This window comes from Entelurus aequoreus, linkage group LG27 (assembly GCF_033978785.1).
Source record: "Entelurus aequoreus isolate RoL-2023_Sb linkage group LG27, RoL_Eaeq_v1.1, whole genome shotgun sequence".
Lineage (NCBI taxonomy): Eukaryota > Metazoa > Chordata > Actinopteri > Syngnathiformes > Syngnathidae > Entelurus > Entelurus aequoreus.
Window position 1 is genome coordinate 5,695,948 of NC_084757.1, and position 24,155 is coordinate 5,720,102.

At 40.3% G+C, this 24,155-nt stretch overlaps 1 protein-coding gene across 1 annotated transcript in view; it reads right to left on the reverse strand.

The window, feature by feature from the left end:
• The window catches only part of arhgap39 (Rho GTPase activating protein 39), a 77,661-nt gene extending 54,208 nt beyond the window's left edge, over nt 1-23,453 (reverse strand). The window contains exon 1 of the mRNA XM_062038848.1: nt 23,319-23,453. Coding sequence (XP_061894832.1) covers nt 23,319-23,329 — 11 coding nt within the window. The 5' untranslated portion in view covers nt 23,330-23,453. The remainder of the gene's footprint in view (nt 1-23,318) is intronic.
• Nucleotides 23,454-24,155: the final 702 nt, after the last annotated feature.

The following is a 24,155-nucleotide window of genomic DNA, read 5'->3' on the forward strand; positions in this document are numbered from 1 at the left end:
AATTAGTAAGTATACATTTTTTGAGCCTTTTTAGAGAAAATCAAATCATTGTAGTAAATTATGCAAATTACTCGATGATGTCATGGTGACCACGCCCATAGCCACGCCCCCACCGCCACAGGTATCCTGGCAGTTTATGGGAAACACTGTATACTCAAGTAAAAGTAAAAGTATGTTGCATTAAAACTACTCTTGGAAGTACAATTTATCCCAAAAGTTACTCAAGTAGATACAACGGAGTAAATGTAGCGCGTTACTACCCACCTCTGCCGCAGACGAACCATTTCCTGTTCTGTGGTTATCATCACATATGTTCCTGTTGTGGTGGCGTCACATAAAACGAGGATACAGGCCCAGTTCATAACACACAGTAAAGATGAAAATGTGATGTTTTTGCGTCGTAAAATCAAATTTGCCTCAACAAAGCCCATCACTGTTTCACAGTCAATAAACACTTCAAAACATCCCTGTTTTTTAATGCGTGCGCACACGCACACCTGTCTGCGCGCGCGTGTGTGTGTGTGCGTGTCAAGCCGGCTCTCCAACACTTAAGCGTGGGGTAGACGGTCTCCTAGCAACCGTGGCCTTCGCAATTGCGTGACCCTCTGCTGCTGCACATGTGGAGAGGCTGGAAACACAACAGCAAGGGTAGCATCACACTCACACACACACACACACACACACACACACACACACACACACACACACACACACACACACACACACACACACACACACACACACACACACACACACACACACACACACACACACACACACCACCCCCTCCTCCACTGCTGCCTACAATCACATTATTCCAGTCACAGCGCGAAGATTCCTGCAGCAATCGAAGCTTCCGTCCACGGATGGAGCGATACCAACAGTCTGCAAGCCCAACTTCATTCTCTGATCCTCCTCTGCAATGATGCAAGTCCTAAACCAGACCTGGGCAAAATAGGGCCCGCGGGCCACATGCGGCCCGTTAAGATTTTCAATCCGGCCCGCTGGACGTTCTACATCATTCTTTTTAGACCTTTAACATCAAAAATGTATTTGCCATTATGATGTGCAGTGCTGTTTTTAAATGACCGTAAGCTATAGAAAGTATTCCAATGGTTGAAATCTGCGCTTTTGGGTGTTATAAGAGTTATTAGGGTAATCTACGTCACAGCAGCTCAGACCAGGAACAAAGCAGAGTGTTTTCAGACTCAGCCAGCCCCAAACATGTGTCAGGAACAGATGCAGAAGCAGATTTTTACGTGATAATATATCATATAGTAAATGTTTATTACACTTTGCATTTGTATTTTGCTGTTTTTTTACATTTTAGTTGCGTTTTGCTTGATTGTAAAAGATACACAACTATGGAGGAGCTGGTCTGAGAAGTAAAATATGTTCATATGTTGTTAATATTCAGTGTTTTATTGTTCGTAGTTAATATTGTAAATCCCACTTTCTTTATTTTCATGTACATTTTGGGTGTCACATTCAGTAAAAAACTGTAAAATTCCATTCTGTCTTTTTGAGGTGGTCTGTCATAACTTTTTTAGAACTCTATGGCAGTGGTCCCCAACCTTTTTTGCACCAGGGACCGGTTTAATGTAGGCATTATTTTCAGGAACCGGCTTTCCACTTGTGCCAGATAAAAATACAGCAAAAATGCACATTTATATGTTATATGTTCATTAATGTGCATTGTATCATGTCACAAAGCTATAACAAATGGCAACTTCCTATGGGGAGTGTTATTGTACATCTATAAACAAGCTTATTGGTGTGTCTAGTGCAGGGGTCACCAACCTTTTTGAAACCAAGAGCTACTTCTTGGGTAGTGATTAATGCGAAAGGCTACCAGTTTGATACACACTTAAATAAATTGCCAGAAATAGCCAATTTGCTCAATTTACCTTTAACTGTATGTTATTATTAATAATTAATGATATTTACACTTAATTGAACGGTTTAAAAGAGGAGAAAACATGAAAAAAATGACAATTAAATTTTGAAACATAGTTTATCTTCAATTTCGACTTTTTAAAATTCAAAATTCAACCGAAAAAAAGAAGAGAAAAAATTTAAAAAAAGAATTTATGGAACATCATTAGTAATTTTTCCTGATTAAGATTAATTTTAGAATTTTGATGACATGTTTTAAATAGGTTAAAATCCAATCTGCACTTTGTTAGAATATATAACAAATTGGACCAAGCTATATTTCTAACAAAGACAAATCATTATTTCTTCTAGATTTTCCAGAACAAAAATTTTAAAATAAATTCAAAAGACTTTGAAATAAGATTTAAATTTGATTCTACAGATTTTCTAGATTTGCTGGAATAATTTTTTTGAATTTTAATCATAATAAGTTTGAAGAAATATTTCACAAATATTCTTCGTCGAAAAAACAGAAGCTAAAATGAAGAATTAAATTAAAATGTATTTATTATTCATTACAATAAAAAATAAAAAAATTACTTGAACATTGATTTAAATTGTCAGGAAAGAAGAAGGAATTTAAAAGGTAAAAAGGTATATGTGTTTAAAAATCCTAAAATAATTTTTATGGTTGTATTTTTTCTCTAAAATTGTCTTTCTGAAAGTTATAAGAAGCAAAGTAAAAAAATTAATGAATTTATTTAAACAAGTGAAGACCAAGTCTTTAAAATATTTTCTTGGATTTTCAAATTCTATTTGAGTTTTGTCTCTCTTAGAATTAAAAATGTCGGGCAAAGCGAGACCAGCTTGCTAGTAAATAAATACAATTTAAAAAATAGAGGCAGCTCACTGGTAAGTGCTGCTATTTGAGCTATTTTTAGAACAGGCCGGCGGGCTACTCATCTGGTCCTTACGGGCTACCTGGTGCCCGCGGGCACCGCGTTGGTGACCCCTGGTCTAGTGGGACAGGCCAAAGTTAAGTCAGAAAAAATGCAGTCCTTTATAAATGATTTCATGTTTCTCTGCGGCCAGGTAGCAAATGCATCACGGACCGGTACCGGTCCCCAGACCGGTGGTTGGGGACCACTGCTCTATGGGACACTGTGACTTTTGGTATTAGAGTTCCTGGAAAAAGAGGGAGCCAAACACACATACTGTACAGCAGATGTTTACAGCTAAATGTGTATATATCATTTATACACACATACACATTGGCCCCCCAGACACATTTTTTTCTCTCGATGTGGCCCCCCCGAGTCAAAATATGTCCTAGACTCACCGAAGACAGTGCATCAAGAGAGACATATTAGGTTTCCCACTTCCTGAAGACTGTCTTTTACAGCTCTATTACACGCACGCACGCACACACACACACACACACACACACACACACACACACACACACACACACACACACACACACACACACACACACACACACACACACACAACACTATCGATTGTGGGGGTTGAGTAGCTGTGAATAGCTGGAATAGCAAGTGGAACACTCTAGTCGGCTTGTTTGACCCCCTAACCCCTCAGCCTACACCCTGTGGACCAATCACAACCATTAGCGAGAGAGAGTGTGCCAGCACAACACTCACGCACACACACACACACACACACACACACACACATGCACACGCGAAATGAGCATCTCTGATCTCCCCATCTAGCACTCTCATGTGAATGGCTGCTTCCTCCCTGATCCAATAGGCTGCATTTATAATGCATTACTTTATGCCTAATTGACTGCCATATCTATTGCATTGTTTTGACTAACACTTCCTACTGTATGCTGTATATTGTACTGTATGTTTACATCTTCTTTCAAGTGATCCATATCTCATATCCAAAACAACTGCAGCATAAGTGACAACATCGAGCCGTATCAAAACGGAGTACAGCCCCCACATTTGTAGGGATGATACTCGAAACCGGTTTTCCCGGTTGTTCGATAAGAAAAGAACCGAGTCCTCGGACTCGAATCCCTTTTTGAGAACCGGTACCCGTGATCGAGACCACTATAGTAAAGAAAAAGAGTTGTTTTTTTATTCGAATCCCTCGGAACGAATCCCGTCCCGACCAGAAATGCCCCTTGAGACATCACAAGAATTGACGTCACGTAGCTCAGTCGTTAGGCGCAGATAGGGAAAGCAGGAAAAACAATGGAATAATAAAGTTCAAAACAATATAATCCGATGAATAACTTTACTGAGAGATTTGAGCAGGGTACAAACACATGACCAACACTTTTACCACCAACCGGAAACATAGCAACCAGGCTAGCAACGCACCTCCTTTACGGCAGCTGGCACAATGTTCTTAAAACAACCGCAGCACATACATATATATACAACACATCTCCCTTTTTTAACTTTAGTTTTTCTTTCCTTGTAAACAAAACAAAATCACACTGTATATGTGTTGTCTGTCTAATTATAAATAATGCAGACGAGGCGTGTTGGCTGAGTTCTTGACGTTTACTTTCACGGGTGATGACATGCAACAACACTTTTCGGGGCTACCGCGCATGCTCGTCACTCCCGTTGCATGCTGGGTAGTTTAGCTGTTATGTTCCCTAGCTCATAACATCACATCTTTCCCCCTATAAAGAAAGATTTTAACTCAATAAAGTGTATTTCTTTTTTTAGCTTTAACTTTTCATTTTTTTTGCATTGTAACCACATTTGCAAACAACTTTTCTCTTCATAGAATTTTCTTTCAATAAAGAAATAAAGTGCAAAAATGTCAAAGCATCATAACAAACAGTTATGTCAAATAGCAGCAGAAGTGCACTTTTCGGAGAGCTGTATTATTTTCAGTTTTGTGCCCAAGGGACTGATTTTATTTAACACTATATTATTATTTATACACATATAGTGATCACAGAGACAGCTTGTTTTTGTGTTACTGTATATATTTGTTTTTCTGAAAAATCCCACTTAATATACTTTGGGTAACAACAGTCAATATTTATTTATTTTATTTTATTTTTTTAGGGGGGTAACAGTCAATATTTATATATTTATTAGATTTTATTTTTTTCTTATATAATAAAAGTGAGCTTTTGTTAAACCAAATATTGTGTGTTTTTTTCCATATACAACAACCTATGTGGACTCCATAAGAGAATCGGTTCGATAAGAGGATTCAATAATGGGCTCGAACTCGATAATTTCTTATCAAACATCATCCCTACACATTTGCGCAAGAATTTGATTTTATCTTTTAAGAATGTAGACGTCTTTTAGTAAACTGTCCAGAAATGGTACTGCAATCACGATCCAAATTCTGTAGTCCTCTCCCTCTCTCCCTGACTGAGGTTGGCAGATACACAGCCCAATCCAGCTGGATGGACTATGGGCTACTCCAAGGAACTTCAAACTTCCACTGCCTCTTACTAGGGGTTGAGGTGCTGGGACCATAAAAGCTGAATAGTAGGGGTGTAACGGTACGTGTATTTGTATTGAACCGTTTCGGTACGTGGTTTCGGTTCGGTTCGGACGTGTACCGAAGGAGTTTCCACACGAACATATGAAGTAGCGGCCTAAACTAAAGTCTTAACAAGCTGCTCCGCTTTCTGCCTCTGTCTCTGTCAGTCCTCTACACAGCACCCAGCATTGTCCCACCCACACAACCATCTGATTGGTTACAAACAGAGCGGTAACAGCCAATCAGCAGTGCGTATTCAGAGCGCATGTAGTCAGTGCTTAGCGTTTAGCAGGTAAGCATCAGGCAGCGGACTCCCCCCCAATGATAATAAACACCTCCCAGTCAACTACTAGTGACATCACTATGAGCCCGTTGACCTTCTGGAAATATAAAAGGCAGCTCAGCTCGCTCGCAGTCCTGGCTTGAGGTGAAGGCTAATTCGCTTTTAGCGTAACGTTAGCTCATTTTGCGGTGTGTGTGTGTGTGTGTGTGTTACGGACACCAAAGCTGAAAAGTCTGTTATTTCACTTTACCTTTTTTCTGTGTTGATTGAGCTGTGTTGAAGCAGCAAAAAAGGACATTATGTTAAATGAAGAGTTTCTGTCTCTGATAGTTGATATAATAATGTAAGTGCATCATTAAGCCTACATGAACTCCATGGTGTTCAGGGATGAATAGTCTCTCCTATTGCACTATTTTTTCAGCTATAGTTACATGAATCATTAGTAATGGAGCAGCCTAGTTTTGAATGGCAGGGTCCCTGCTATCACATGTTGATAAAAATATAACATTTACATAATAAAAATCAACTACAGGCTTCCCAAATCCTGTAATAAATTAAGCATGATGAGTTGACTTGAAACTGTTTAATGTTGCACTTTTTATATGTAGAAGAAAAGTTTTGTCATTTTATTTAATCTAAGCAACAACTTGAGGCAGTTTAATGTTGATTAACGTGGGCAGAATTATTATACTGTTCCCAATGTTAAAAGGATAAAGTCATTGTTTACAAATTTGGTAAATAAATAACCCAAAAATGTATATTTTGTTGTTTTCTTACTGTACCGAAAATGAACCGAACCGTGACCTCTAAACCAAGGTACGTACCGAAACGAAATTTTTGTGTACCGTTACACCCCTACTGAATAGACAAACATTTTGTCAATAACAAATCTCTAACCAACACATTTTACACAGAAATGAAGTAGGTCATGCCTGTGTACAATATCACAACAAATGGCAATCACATGGTTATTGTCAGTACTATCGGAAAACAAAGACTAAAACCAACTACAACCAACGCTAGCAATGGTTGTACTGGTGAAAATAAGTAGAGCATGCTTAGCAGGCTAATGTACGCCCAAAACTGAAGAGGAGACATTTTACCAAAGTATGCCTATAGGCTACTGTTTCAAACCTTTCAGATTGCCATATAACTTGGTACATGTAGTCCACAATATGCGTATCAAGAGGAAATGGTTTTCCCTTCAAAGGTGTGCTTGAAGAGAATGCCAAGAGTGTGCAAAGCAGTAATCACAGCTATTTTGAAGAGACTAGAATATAAAACGTGTTTTCAGTTATTTCACCTTTTTTTTTTGTTAAGTACATAACTCCACGTGTTCTTTCATAGTTTTGATGTGACAATCTACAATGTAAATAGTCATGAAAATAAAGAAAACACATTGAATGAGGAGAAGGTGTGTCCAAACGTTTGGCCTGTACTGTACATCCGGTTTATATCGACATACGGAAGAATTTTTCGGATATGAAAAATTGGGAATTGCAATGTTCACACGGACATGGAAAAAATCTGGGCAAAAATATTGGAATTGACCTAACAGTCACATCCTGCTGTCTTGCTTCAGGGCTAAAAAATAGGTAGCTTACAGTTTTATTTCCGGCAAAACATTAATTATCAAGGACTTCTTAAGGTGAGAAATGACAACTTTAGCTCACAGAGAAGTGTTTACCCAAATAACACTTTGGGTAAACTGCATACAATGGAGAGGGATTGTGCAAAATGTGCGTGCGTTCAAATCAAAGTGTCCCTCTGCAGCTTTGATCTGCTGCCACTCGCACACAAATCCTCACAGCAACAACAACGCCTGCGGGGCCATATTTCATTTCCACAACCCGTCCGTGTGTGGGTGTGTGGGTGTGTGTGTGTGTGTGTGTGTGTGTGTGTGTGTGTGTGTGTGTGTGTGTGTGTGTGTGTGTGTGTGTGTGTGTGTGTTATTGGCCCTTCAACAGGAGCATAGCTAATTAAAATTTCCTCCTACTTGTTAGCAGCCCCCCCCCCCCCCCCCCCCCCCCCCCGTGTCCTACCATCACAGCCACCCACGCCAGAGCGGCGCTCGCAGGCTGAGGCTTCCCCAAAAAACGCGGTGGCAGACGGCAGCTTTGGCGGCGACACTTTGAGTCACACTCGAAAACTCTAAATGACGCCAGGAAAATTGACAGACGCTCGCACACACTTCAATAAGGGACTGAAGATGAAAGACGGTGGCGCTCGGCAGTCATGTGACCAGAGGGCTGTTGCATTCATTAAGAAGCATTTCATGTGCCTTTATGAAGCAGTTGAGGGTAAAATCTTCACACACACACGTTAAGATCGGGCAATACAGACGATATACGATATAAACTTGGCCAATGATTGATTTTTTTTGTACTATAGTATATTATGATAATGCATGTTGATGACACGTTTTAGCGGGTTCTCGCAAATTTGACAGCAAAAAAGCCAACAAAGGCGTACGGCTGGGCGATATATCGATATATCGCGGGTTTGTCTCTGCGATATAGAAAATGACTAATGGTGATATTGGAGTATACGTTCTCACGCAGTTGCTTTTAGCTGCGGGCATTACACTACAGGCTCTTCTCACTCTTTCCTGTCTCTCCTCACAGAGACATAAAACAAGCGCACCTTCTTACATACGTATACGCCCTCGCGGAGCAGAGAGGTAGCGGCATGGGTAACGATAGCTGCGGTGCGAGTGGTAACACGTGAGACAGAAGGTGCGAATCTGATAACAAAGGAATTTCGTAGGAAAAACAGCAGGGGGTCCATCGTCTGGCGGTGGTTTGGCTTCAAGCGGGAAGATGTTGAACAGACAACCGTAATATGTCAAGTATGCGGCAAAAGCGTTGCTACAAAAAGTAGCATTACTGCTAATGTGTAGCATAATTTGAAAAGTCACCTGCTAGAGAATGAAGAGTGCTTGAAACTCTGCATGTCAACATCTCCGTTCGGTGCCACACCCACAAAATGCCGAGGCAACCATTTCCACATCAACACTGTATGAAACAAATAGTCAACAACAGAAGGAGATAACGTCCGCAGGAACCTACCACATAGTGAAGGACATACACTGTTTGATTTCCTATTATGCAGCTCATTTTTATTTGACACTTATTGAAATATCATCATGCACAAAAGTGCACTTTATTTGTTTTAAACTTGTAGTGGCATTCTGTACAAAAAGTGCACTTTAATTGAGTGTTGTTTTGATATGTCATCTTAGTGACATCATGCACAAAAGTGCACTAATAGCTTGTTTTAAAATGTCTCTGACAATCTTGCACTTTCTGTTTTGGAAATGACATGAATGTTTGTGCCACTGCTTAATAACTGTTTCATAAATACACTTTTAGTGTATGAAAGTTTAAAAGTAGCATATATTAATACAGTATGAAGAAGAATGTTTTAATGTAGACACATAGAATCATCATACTGCTGTGATTATATGCATCAAGTGTTCATTCAAGGCTAAGGCAAAATATCCACATATATATGGTGTATCATGACATGGCCTAAAAATATCCAGATATTAAAAAAAGGTCATATCGCCCAGCCCTACTTAAACGCAATGGAGCATTCTTGCTCACTAGCTAGCGGCTAATGTCCCTCCACAGCAGGAGGATAAGCTAACAGCTATTGGCAAACTAGACCTCTTGAATGTCAACAGAAGGTAGTATAGGCTTAACCCGGAAGATGTGCGCACTGTCACACAGTCTGTGATCACCATTAGAGGCGACCAATTTTGTTACGAAACAGAATTTTTTATAAAACAAAGCACATATACATATTACAATGTACATCTCGAGATATCTAGCAACAGAGGGGAGGGAGTGGGGGGCCATGGTGGCAGGCCGCAGCTCTCAGGCGCTGCCCATCCTTCCATCGCCCCTATGGTATTTGCGTCGAGGGCGTTGGATATGTGTGTGTGGGGTATATTTTTTTGTGCATGCATGTGTGTGTGTGTAAGCCTGCACTGTGTCTCTGTTCCGCGGCCTTGATGCCGTGCAGCCGATAAGTCCAAAAGTCAACAACAACAGGTGTGTGTCCATGAGAGACACACACTATCCTTCCTTCTATATTCCACTAGTATTTCAACTCAAATTCTTCAATATTCAAACATATTATTACAATACTCTACATTCCTTCTGCATTTCAGGTCAGCTCCAGCTTTGGGCCTTCACACACAATTGTATTTTCTCCTTTGCAATATCATTGCAAAGACTTTCAAATTACGCACTTCATTCTTGCTACACTTATTGTCACCAAGTTTTGAGCCAAACCAACGACTGGCAGTTCAGTAAAACCTTTTAAAAATGTTCCTGTATGACATTTTGACTACAAAATTGCATTTTTACCCAAATATTGGGGTGTTTTCTTTTGCAAATGTTATTTACGCAAGCAAATACAAACCTGTGATTAATCATGACTAATCACAGTTCAAGAGGAATTAATATGATCTAAAAAATGAATCACTTGACAGCCGTGGCTGATACTGCTGCCACCAACCAAAGACATAAATTGAAAGATGACCGACTATTACCACTTCATGAAACAAACACAAACAGATGTGTTGGCCTCTTGGGACGACCATTCCAACAACAGCATTTACACGTAATCCTATTAGAGTGGGGAAAGTGCTTACACCCCCATTCATAGTGACCACCAGTAAATACTTACTGACAACCCCCACTAGCTACTACTACTACTACCAGCACTACTACTACTACTACTACTACTACTACTACTAAACCCAAAACCCAAAAGCAGTGAAGTTGTCACGTTGTGTAAATGATAAATAAAAAGAGAATACAATGATTTGAAAATCCTTTTCAACTTATATTCAATTGAATAGACTGCAAAAACAAGATATTTCATGTTCACACTGAGAAACTTTGTTATTTTTGGCAAATATTAGCTCATTTGGAATTTGATGCCTGCAACATGTTTCAAAAAAGCTAGCACGAGTGGCAAAAAAGAGTGAGAAAGTTGAGGAATGCTCATCAAAGACTTGTTTGGAACATCCCACAGGTGAACAGGCTAATTGGGAACAGGTGGGTGCCATGATTGGGTATAAAAGCAGCTTCCATGAAATGCTCAGTCGTTCACAAACAAGGACGGGGCGAGGGTCACCACTTTGTCAACAAATGCCTGAGCAAATTGTTTAAGAACAACATTTCTCAAGCAGCTATTGCAAGGAATTTAGGGATTTCGCCATCTACGCTCCGTGATATCATCAAAAGGTTCAGAGAATCTGGAGAAATCACTGCACGTAAGCGGCAGGGCTGAAAACCAACATTGAATACCCGTGACCTTCGATCAAAAAGCGACATCAGTGTGTAAAGGATATCACCACATGGGCTCAGGAACACTTCAGAAAACCACTGTCAGTAACTACATCTGTAAGCGCAAGTTAAAACTCTACTATGCAAAGCCAAAGACATTTATCAACAACACCCGGAAACGCCGCCGGCATCGCTGGGCCAGAGCTCATCTAAGATGGACTGATGCAAAGTAGAAAAGTGTTCTGTCTGACGAGTCCACATTTCAAATTGTTTTTGGAAACCGTAAGAGTAAAAGAACCATCTGAACTGTTCTAGGGTGAAAGTGTAAAAGGCAGCATGTGTGATGGTATGGGGGTGTATTAGTGGCCAAGACATGGGTAACTTACACATCTGTGAAGGCACCATTAATGCTGAAAGGTACATACAGGTTTTGGAGCAACATATGTTGCCATCCAAGCAACGTTATCATGGACGCCCCTGCTTATTTCAGCAAGACAATGCCAAGCCAGGTGTTACAACAGTCATAGTAAAAGAGTGCGGGTACTAGACTGGCCTGCCTGTAGTCCAGACATTGAAAATGTGTGGCAGCTAAAATATGAGAAGGGAGACTGTTGAACAACTTAAGCTGTACATCAAGCAAGAATGGGAAATAATTCCACTTCCAAAATGTGTCTCCTCACTTCCCAAACCTTTACTGAGTGTTGTTAAAAGGAAAGGCCATGTAACACACTGGTAAAAATGGCCCTATGACAACTTTTTTGCAATATGTTGCTGCCATTAAATTCTAAGTTCATGATTATTTGCAAAAAAAAATGTTTCCCATTCATTTAATTTCTAATAATTTATTTGATCTTTGTAATTAAATGTTTCTTCCAACTCCTTTTGGGACATGTTGATTTGTGCAAGTGCATTAATCATGTGATAGTCCTTAATGTAACTTTGTTAGGCGTGTCTGGAACCAATGAACCGTGGCCAAAGATCAGCGTGCAGACCCCCACAAGTCACCAAGTCCCAGTAGTCTTGTGCCAATTCCATTTCAGTTGGAGGCGCTAGTAGAGGTTGAGCACATTCTGCAGAGAGGACTCCACTAAGTCAGTGTGTTAACCAACAACACCCTTGTGCAGAGAGGCGTCAATAAAGCCCATCAATCATCTGCCCACAGTCGACCTTCACGCCTCACAAACGCCGCATTGAGTCGTAACGCACTTCTGACAGCGACCGCCACACACACACACACACACACACACACACACACACACACACACACACACACACACACACACACACACACACACACACACACACACACACACACACACACACACACACACACACACACACACACACACACACACACACACACACACACACACAGGTGACATTATCTCATCATCTTATTGTTCCTCCTCAGCCTTGACAAGTTGAAGGTGCAGCACATCTGAATCAGTCCTTATGTGGACATCATCCCTCAAAAGTCACCTTACCACATACTTGCCAACCTTGAGACCTCCGATACCGGGAGGTGGGGGGCGTGGTTGGGGGCGTGGTTAAGAGGGGAATATATTTAAGCTAGAATTAACCAACTCAAGTATTTCATATATATATATATATATATATATATATATATATATATATATATATATATATATATATATATATATATATATATACATATATATGAAATACTTGACTTTCAGTGAATTCTAGCTATATATATATATATATATATATATATATATATATATATATATATATATATATATATATATATATATATATATATATATATATATATATAGCTAGAATTCATGTATAATAAAATAAATATATATATATATATATATATATATATATATTTATTTTATTATACATATAAATAAAAGAAATACTTGAATTTCAGTGTCCTGGAGGCTATCCAGTAGATGGCAGTATTGTCCTGTTTAAGAGTGTCACAACATTGCTGTTTACAGCAGACGAACTGCTTTACGGTAGACTAAACGTGACTGCTGTTGTTGTGTGTTGTTACCGCGCTGGGAGGACGTCAATGAAACTGCCTAACAATAAACCCACATAAGAAACCAAGAACTCGCCCTCGATCATTCTACAGTTTTGACCTCATTGGGCAGGCAAGCTGTTTATATTGTGGGAAAGCGGACGTGAGAACAGGCGGTCTCCACTCAGGTCCGCATTGAGCTGGAGGGGGCGTGGCCTCCAGCTCCGGCTGAATACCGGGAGTTTGTCGGGAGAAAATTTCTGCCGGGAGGTTATCGGGAGAGGCGCTGAATACCGGGAGTCTCCCGGTAAAAACGGGAGGGTTGGCAAGTATGCCTATTTGGGTTAAAAATATTGTTTGCAAAGCAGTAATTATAGTCTGCAAATGATGTGTTGTTGTTGAGTGTCGGTGCTGTCTAGAGCTGGGCAGAGTAACCGTGTAATACTCTTCCATATCAGTAGGTAGCAGCAGGTAGCTAATAGCTTTGTAGATGTGGGAAACAGCGGGAGGCAGCGTGCAGGTAAAAAAGGTGTTTAATGCTTAAGCCAAAAATAAACAAAAGGTGAGTGCCCCTAAGAAAAGGCATTGAAGCTTAGGGAAAGCTATGCAGAGCAAAAATAAGAATGAACTGGCTACAAAGTAAACAAAAACAGAATGCTGGACGACAGCAAAGACTTACTGTGGAGCAAAGACAATGTACATCCGAACATGACATGACAATCAACAATGTCCCCACAAAGAAGGATAAAAACAACTGAAATATTCTTGATTGCTAAAACAAAGTAGATGCGGGGAATATCGCTCAAAGGAAGACATGAAACTGCTATAGGAAAATACCCAAAAAAGAGAAAAAGCCACCAAAATAGGAGCATAAGACAAGAACTAAAACAGTACACACAGGAAAACAGCAAAAAAGTCCAAATAAGTCAGGGTGTGATGTGACAGGTGGTGACAGTACACCTACTTTGAGACAAGAGCTATAGTGATGCATGCTTGGTTATGCTTTAAAGTCATATCCAACAATTGCGACAACGACTTTTTACTGTCAACTGAGTTTCGTTTTTAATACATTTCTGCTGGTGGTGTGCCTCCGCATTTTTTAAACGCAAAAAATGTGCCTTGGCTCAAAAAAGGTTGAAAAACACTGCTGTATCCACGTCGCCCGATTGACAGATAAGTGTGCTAGCCAAGGCCGTGCTGCTAACCCAGCGGCTAGCACACGCTTTGAAGTTGTCAGGGGGTGAGGTTTGCTAACGTAGCTTGGGCGCAGGCACTCCGGCTGATTCCCGTTACACTAGCATACTAACAGTATTATTGTTAGCATGCTAACAATAACATGCTTACAGTTAGCATTAGTGAAATACCAAAATATTTCGCATCAGATTCAACCCACATCAGGAGGTAATCCGAATCCCATTGGAATCTAATCTTTTCAAATGGGACTTCAGTCTAAACTGCAATGCGACCTGAAAGGCCTACTGAAAGCCACTACTAGCGACCACGCAGTCTGATAGTTTATATATCAATGATGAAATCTTAACATTGCAACACATGCCAATACGGCTGGGTTAACTTATAAAGTGACATTTTAAATTTCCCGCTAAACTTCCGGTTGAAAACGTCTATGTATGATGACGTATGCGCGTGACGTCAAGGGTTGAAACGGAAGTATTCGGACACATTGTATCTCAATACAAACAGCTCTGTTTTCATCGCAAAATTCCACAGTATTCTGGACATCTGTGTTGGTGAATCTTTTGCAATTTGTTTAATGAACAATGGAGACTGCAAAGAAGAAAGCTGTAGGTGGGATCGGTGTATTAGCGGCTGGCTGCAGCAACACAACCAGGAGGACTTTGACTTGGATAGCAGACGCGCTATCCGACGCTATCCGCAGACCGCATCGATGATCGGGTGAAGTCCTTCGTCGCTCCGTCGATCGCTGGAACGCAGGTGAGCACGGGTGTTGATGAGCAGATGAGGGCTGGTGTAGGTGGAGCGCTAATGTTTTTATCATAGCTCTGACGAGGTCCCGTAGCTAAGTTAGCTTCAATGGCGTCGTTAGCAACAGCATTGCTAGGCTTCGACAGGCGGCACAGCATTAACCGTGTAGTTACAGGTCCAGTGTTTGGTTCGGTGTCTCCTGATAGTAGTATTGTTGATCTGCTGTCTATCCTTCCAGTCAGGGGCTTATTTCTTTTGTTTCTATCTGCATTTAAGCACGATGCTATCACGTTAGCTCCGTAGCTAAAGTGCTTCACCGATGTATTGTCGTGGAGATAAAAGTCACTGTGAATGTCCATTTCGCGTTCTCGACTCTCATTTTCAAGAGGATATAGTATCCCAGGTGGTTTCAAATACAAATCCGTGATCCACAATAGAAAAAGGAGAAAGTGTGGAATCCAATGAGCCCTTTTACCTAAGTTATGGTCAGAGCGAAAAAAGATACGTCCTGCACTGCACTCTAGTCCTTCACTCTCACGTTCCTCATCCACGAATCTTTCATCCTCGCTCAAATTAATGGGGTAATCGTCGCTTTCTCGGTCCGAATCTCTCTCGCTGCTGGTGTAAACAACGGGGAAATGTGAGGAGCCTCACAACCTGTGACGTCACGCTACTTCCGGTACAGGCAAGGCCTTTTTTATCAGCGACCAAAAGTTGCGAACTTTATCGTCGATGTTCTCTACTAAATCCTTTCAGCAAAAATATGGCAATATCGCGAAATGATCAAGTATGACACATAGAACGGATCTGCTATCCCCGTTTGAATAAAAAAAAATTCATTTCAGTAGGCCTTGAAATCCTAATAAACCAGAGAAACCTGAGAAGAAGTATTTGCATCATTTACATACCACATTGGTCTGACTACGGTCCGTTTGAAAAGATCCAAAAAAGTGCGATACTGTCAAGGTTTCATCTACAATTTCTTCATTTTGACTTTCTCTCACTCCGTGGAAAGAATCGACCGCGAGACAACAAGATAGCGCAACCAAACCTGATAGTTGATACTGTCACCTGATTGGCTGTTAGCGTGTCACACCCACTGATCAGTCATCACTTCCTGGGTTGCTAGGTTACCAGGGAGCAAGTGACTTTGTTTAGGCAACCAACCTTGCTTCCATACTTCCAGTTTCTTCTCACGAAGAAGATAGACCATTTTTCACTGATATCGATTACGTGTCTATCACAATATATATTGATATTGTTTTATGGCCCGGCCCTAATTGAAGTGGTGAAACAAGACAATTATCCTGTGTAGTACAATCCACGCTGACTCAGGATGGTCCAGGTTCCAGACAGTGACTGGCAGCAGACGTACAGTATCAATATTTCAACCACAACACAGACGCTCCTGACAAGGATCAGGTGTCTGACTGCTGACATGGAAGACGCTGACGCGGTGGTCACGTGTCCACGCCATGTTTTCAGATGGCGCGGAGCAGATAGAGGAACCTGAGATTTGAGTTGTGTGTGTGAAGAACACAACATGTTTAAACAGCAACTACTGCACGTCCTGCCATCACACGCTTTTTAGCACACCACTGTAACGTGTTTACTGTTGCTAACCACCAGGGGGGTGCAAACCTTTGCCAACCGGGGCCGCAACAATTAAAATTGAAGGCCATTTTGATACATTTTGTACATCAAAGATACTATAACACACGGGTGTCAAAGTTAAGGCCGGGGGCCAGATGTGGCTCGCCACTTCATCTTATTTGACCCTCAAAAGCATGGAAATAATACAAACCCCGTTTTCATATGAGTTGGGAAATTGTGTTGGATGTAAATATAAACGGAATACAATGATTTGCAAATCCTTTTCAAGCCATATTCAGTTGAATATGCTACAAAGACAACATATTTGATGTTCAAACTGATAAACTTTTTTTTTTTTTTGCAAATAATAATTAACTTTAGAATTTGATGGCAGCAACACGTGACAAAGAAGTTGGGAAAGGTGTCAATAAATACTGATAAAGTTGAGGAATGCTCATCAAACACTTATTTGGAACATCCCACAGGTGTGCAGGCTAATTGGGAACAGGTGGGTGCCATGATTGGGTATAAAAGTAGATTCCATGAAATGCTCAGTCATTCACAAACAAGGATGGGGTGAGGGTCACCACTTTGTCAACAAATGCCTGAGCAAATTGTTGAACAGTTTAAGAACAACCTTTTTTAAGCAGCTATTGCAAGGAATTTAGGGATTTCACCATCTACGCTCCGTAATATCATCAAAAGGTTCAGAGAATGTGGAGAAATCACTGCACGTAAGCAGCTAAGCCCGTGACCTTCCATCCCTCAGGCGGTACTGCATCAACAAGCGACATCAGTGTGTAAAGGATATCACCACATGGGCTCAGGAACACTTCAGAAACCCACTGTCAGTAACTACAGTTGGTCGCTACATCTGTAAGTGCGAGTTAAAACTCTCCTATGCAAGGCGAAAACCGTTTATCAACAACACCCAGAAACGCCGTCGGCTTCGCTGGGCCTGAGCTCATCTAAGATGGACTGATACAAAGTGGAAAAGTGTTCTGTGGTCTGACGAGTCCACATTTCAAATTGTTTTTGGAAACTGTGGACGTCGTGTCCTCCGGACCAAAGAGGAAAAGAACCATCCGGATTGTTATAGGCATGTGTGATGGTATGGGGGGTGTATTAGTGGCCAAGACATGGGTAACTTACACATCTGTGAAGGCACCATTAATGCTGAAAGGTACATACAGCTTTTGGAGCAACATATGTTGCCATCCAAGCAACGTTACCATGGACGCCCCTGCTTATTTCAGCAAGACAATGCCAAGCCACGTGTTACATCAACGTGGCTTCATAGTAAAAGAGTGCGGGTACTAGACTGGCCTGCCTGTAGTCCAGACCTGTCTCCCATTGAAAATGTGTTTAGCATTATGAAGCCTAAAATAGCAGAAGGGAGACCCCCGGACTGTTGAACAACTTAAGCTGTACATCAAGCAAGAATGGGAAAGAATTCCACTTCAAAAATGTGTCTCCTCACTTCCCAAACCTTTACTGAGTGTTGTTAAAAGGAAAGGCCATGTAACACAGTGGTGAACATGCCCTTTCCCAGCTACTTTGGCACGTGTTGCAGCCATGAAATTCTAAGTTCATTATTATTGGCACAAAAAAAAAATGTTTATGAGTTTGAACATCAAATATGTTGTCTTTGTAGCATATTCAACTGAATATGGCTTGAAAAGGATTTGCAAATCATTGTATTCCGTTTATATTTACATCTAACACAATTTCCCAACTCATATGGAAACGGGGTTTGTAGTCGACTCCCCATTACCTGCATTGTTAGCTGCCTCTTGCCTGCAGTTTTTTACTATTTAGAAGGCACAGAGAAGGGAAAGACATTAGTGTTCCTGTCCCACAAAATGATTAATGAATAATGGACAATATTCCGCCCCAAAAAGTGCAGTTTTCCTGTCAAGAAAACGGAGAACGTTGAAGAAAAAGCATCTTGACAAGGTCCAATAAGTGATTCTCTTATCATAAACACACAAAGGCAAACTTGTGTCGTAAAAGTAACATTTACTTTTGCACATCTTGCAAACTACCGTGAGATAAAACAGTTATCCCGTTCAAATTGTCTGGAAGCTTAGTGGAGTGACAAAGTGTTTCCTTGGTGGCAGGCTAGCAGCAGCTGTTACGCTTCTTTTAGCCTCGGGAGATGTAAGATGTGGGCTCCGGCATTTCAAGTCTTCCCAAAGAAGTTCATTTTCATTTTGCACACTGAATATGTCCTCCTTATACCGAGGAATTGTGCAGGAACATTAGCAACATGGCTAGTAGGGGTGTCCCGATCCGATAGTGATATCACATATCCATCCCATATCAGTAAAAAAAACAAGTACCGTATTTTTCGGACTATAAGTCGCAGTTTTTTTCATAGTTTGGCCGGGGATGCGACTTATACTCAGGAGCGACTTATGTGCGAAATGATGAACACATTAGCGTAAAATATCAAATAATATTATTCACGTAAGAGACTAGACGTATAAGATTTCATGGGATTTAGCGATTAGGAGTGACAGATTGTTTGGTAAACGTATAGCATGTTCTATATGTTATAGTTATTTGAATGACTCTTACCATAATATGTTACGTTAACATAGCAGTTGGTTATTTATGCCTCATATAACGTACACTTATTCAGCCTGTTGGTCACTATTCTTTACACATTTTAAATTGCCTTTCAAATGTCTATTCTTGGTGTTGGCTTTTAGCAAATACATTTCCCCAAAAAATGCGACTTATGTGATTTATACTCCGGAGCGACTTATACTCCGAAAAATACGGTATCAGATTTTTTAAAAAGGCAGTTAACCTCTGAAAGTCCGCCAATAAACACAAAAGGTTGGTCTTTTCTTCCATTTTAGTCGAGTCATTTACAAAACATGCTAGGCCAGACTTGGGCATAATCCGGCCTACTGGACGTTGTACATCATTTTTTTAGATCTTTAACATCGAAAGTGTATTTTCCATTATGATGTGCACTAGGGGTGTAACAGTACACAAAAATGTCGGTTCAGTATGTACCTCGGTTTGGAGGTCATGGTTCGGTTCATTTTCGGTACAGTAAGAAAACAACAAAATATACATTTTTGGGTTATTTATTTACCAAATTTGCAAAATCTTCCACCAAAAATATTTTTCTTAGTGTAATATTTGATGTGAAGTAATGGGAACCTTGGATAGGTCAATAATTCATAATAACATTGATTTTGATTCAATATTATGTTTTGAGCAATGACAGTTTGAAAGAAAAAAAAAGCAGCTTTGTTTTATTAGTCAACATTGCAACTTTTTCTAAATTACATTTAACCTTTAAGCTTTTTTATTCCATTTTTGTTATGTTTTTCTTTATTTGAATAGTATTTTTAGAATGTGCCGTGGGCCTTTAAAACATTAGCTGTGGGCCGCAAATGTCCTCCGGGGCACACTTTTGACACCCCTGCTATAGATAATAACAAATTAAATGTGATAAATCTATGGATAAAAAGCAGAGCCTGGCGACGCATGCACGTTTATCATAACTCTCTCTCTCTCTCTCTCTCTCTCTCTCTCTGTCTCTGACCCTCCCTCACCAATGCTGCTGTTTGTTTTGTTTTTAACCCCTTCTTAACCCTGAACGTACATTGAAAATACACGCAACCCTAACTCAAAATGCCGGACATTTGAGGCATTTAAGAAACTCCGCCCTGACAGCTCCGCAAAAGAGGACATGTCCGGTGAAAAGAGGACGTATGGTCAGTCTATCCTAGCCCGTTAGCTGCTTAAAATGTCCGGCATTTTGAGCATTGTTTACACAATGTGCGTTACGCTACTTAATATGTCCGTGTGGAAACTCGTTCGGTACACCTCCGAACCGAACCGAAACCCCCGTACCGAAACGGTTCAATACAAATACACGTACCGTTACACCCCTAATATATATATATATATATATATATATATATATATATATGTATATATATATATATATATATATATATATTAGGGCTAATATAGCAACTAATCGATTAAATCGATTAAAATCAATTATAAAAATAGTTGGTGATTAATTTAGTCATCGATTCGTTGGATCTATGCTATGCGCATGCGCAGAGGCAATTTTTTTTATTAATTTTTTTATAAACCTTTATTTATAAACTGCAACATGTACAAACAGCTGAGAAACAATAATCAAAATAAGTATGGTGCCAGTATGGATAGAAGTGTAGTTTGTCTCTTTTATCCGATTATTAATCGATTAATCGAAGTAATAATCGACAGATTAATCGATTATCAAATTAATCGTTAGTTGCAGCCCTAATATATATATATATATATATATATATATATATATATATATATATATATATATATATATATATATATATATATATATATATATAATATATATATATATATATATCGATTAGTTGTTGCAGCCCTAATATATATATATGTACAGTATATATATATTAGGGCTGCAACAACTAATCGATTAAATCGATTAAAATCGATTATTAAAATAGTTGCAGATTAATTTAGTCATTGATTCGTTGGATCTATGCTATGCGCATGCGCAGAGTTTTATTTTTTATTTTTATTTTTAAATTAAAAAAATTCATTTTTTTATTTTATTTTTTTTAATGAACCTTTATTTATAAACTGCAACATTTACAAACAGCTGAGAAACAATAATCAAAATAGGTATGGTGTCAGTATGCTGGGTTTTTTTTCAATAAAATACTGGATAGGATAGAAATGTAGTTTGTCTCTTTTATCCCATTATTAATCGATTAATCGAAGTAATAATCGACAGATTGTAGGACAAACACTTTATCTTCCTGGTTATTGTACCGGTGACTTTTCTGTGGTTTTCTATGGCTCGTATGGTTCCGGCGCCACTTCCTGTTTTCGCAACTTGTGATTGGATACTCACTCGGGACTCCCAAGTGAGTATCCAATCACAGCGTTAGGCCAGCTAGAAAGGCCTTACTGACAACAACTGATTGGCTATCGCAATTATCTATCAACTGTATGTGTCTGTTCACTTACAGTGTACAGACATTGTTGATTCTGAAGGCAGATTAGGTACGGCATGGCAACATAAGCTAGCTGAATTCTGATTGGATACAAACTACATCTAAAAACAACAGCACTGGAAGGAGCATAATATGACATGAAGACAATATGAATACTTTGACATATTTAGGGAAAGTCAATTAAAAATGACTTTTATCTTTAATTGGGATCATGATTTCTGATTATGTTAGGCCAGCAGAGAGGGTCCACCACTGCATTTTACCAAATGATTGGTATGGTGACAACCCATCCATACATCCATCCATTTTCTACTACTTGTCCCTTTTGTGGTGGTGGGGGTTGCTGGAGCCTATCTCACCACTGCATTTTACCAAATGATTGGTATGGTGACAACCCATCCATCCATCCATCCATCCATCCATATTTTTACCACTTGTCCCTTTCGGGGTGGTGGGGGTTGCTGGAGCCTATCTCACCACTGCATTTTACCAAATGATTGGTATGGTGACAACCCATCCATCCATCCATCCATCCATCCATATTTTTACCACTTGTCCCTTTCGGGGTGGTGGGGGGTGCTGGAGCCTATCTCACCACTGCATTTTACCAAATGATTGGTATGGTGACAACCCATCCATCCATCCATTTTTTACCACTTGTCCCTTTCGGGGTGGTGGGGGGTGCTGGAGCCTATCTCACCACTGCATTTTACCAAATGATTGGTATGGTGACAACCCATCCATCCATCCATTTTCTACCACTTGTCCCTTTCGGGGTGGTGGGGGGCGCGGGAGCCTATCTCAGCTGCATTTTACCAAATGATTGGTATGGTGACAACCCATCCATCCATCCATTTTCTACCACTTGTCCCTTTCGGGGTGGTGGGGGGCGCGGGAGCCTATCTCAGCTGCATTTTACCAAATGATTGGTATGGTGACAACCCATCCATCCATCCATTTTCTACCACTTGTCCCTTTCGGGGTGGTGGGGGGTGCTGGAGCCTATCTCAGCTGCATTCGGGCGGAAGGCAAGGGTACACCCTGGACAAGTCGCCACCTCATCACAACAATAACTTCCGTTTACGTCCGAGAACTTGCAGCATTCACCTCAGGTGTTTTGTGCATTTGCAGCATTTTGCCCCTGCAAGTGTTTTGTGTCATTTCGGCTCTCTGAAACTGCACGTTGCCTGTGGGGGTTTTTTAGGTCTGGATGGCCACCTTCTCATTGGGCTCGCCTTCATCAATGAGCCAGGAAGGCCAAGCCAAATTCTAAAAAAAAAAAAAAAAATGGCATTTCGGCCAAGCCAATTTTGCTCACATTGGGATTTGCACCAGCAAGCATGTTTCCACGGGCAGATGTGACGTCAGGGCGTTGGGGTGGAACCAGGAGGGCGCCGCACTTCATCCATCATGAGGATGAGGATGAGGATGAGGATGATGAGGATGATGAGGATGAGGATGAGGATGAGGATGAGGATGATGAGGATGAGGATGATGAGGATGAGGATGATGAGGATGAGGATGCTACACGGGCAGGTTAGCCGCATTCCTCCAGAGTCAGACAGGTGCACCGCTAACAGGCTCCTCATCCGCCGCCAACACCGCTCACTCCGCGCACACAACAACAACACAATAACAACACAACAACAACACAATAACAACACAATAACAACACAGGCGCCTCTTTAATGAGTCCCATTGATGAACATTGTCTGCAAGCTAACATCGCTAGCTTCCTCTCGCCGCGCTGTCCTCCGCTAAGGTACAACAAAGCCAACCGGGGGGAGCGAAAATAAGCATTTTGTTTGACTCACCTCTCGGCCATTTTTCCCCCAAGCGCGGTGTCTTAAAATCCGTTGTTGATAAATCCCGCACCGAGTCCCATGTTGGCAGAAAAAGCAGCAGCCGCCGCAATTAACTAGTCCCAGTCCAGACGAGCGTCAAGCTCACAGCAGCCATGCGTGCCACATCCGGTGGTTGCTTTCACAATAAAACCCGTTCCGGTTTGATTCATTTCATTCTTCATTTCGTTTTTATGTATCTCCTTCATTGATGTGCATCTTTGATCGATAGACAATTATACCTCAATTATTCAATTGTACATTTACACACTAATGCCTGAGAAGGAGCAGGATGTAGAAAAAGTTTATATTTTCCTGCCCCCTTCAACATAATACGTACTCTTACTTAATGGATATCATATAAAGCAGGGGTGTCCAAACTTTTTCCACTGAGGGCCGCACACGTAAAAATTAAAGCATGTGGGGGCCATTTTGATATTTTTCATTTTCTAACCATAACAAAATATATGCATTTTTTATTCATTTTACCTTTAGGGGTCCCGGAGACCATAAAGGGTCTCAGTCATTAAAATGTTAAAAAATAAGTCAGATTATTATTATTTTTTAATTATTTAACGCTTACAGTAAATCTCTATATCAACTTCAAGTTGATATAAAGTAATACAAATTTAAAAAAAATGTTTTATGGCTTTTCTGTCAAAAACAACTTAGTTTTTTTTATAGTAAAACTGAAATATGCAGTATTTAGTAATTAGAGCCCTAAAACAGTGGTCCCCAACCACCGGGCCGCGGCCCAGTACCGGTCCGCGGACCGATTGGAAATTTAAATTAAAAAATTTTTTTTTTTAA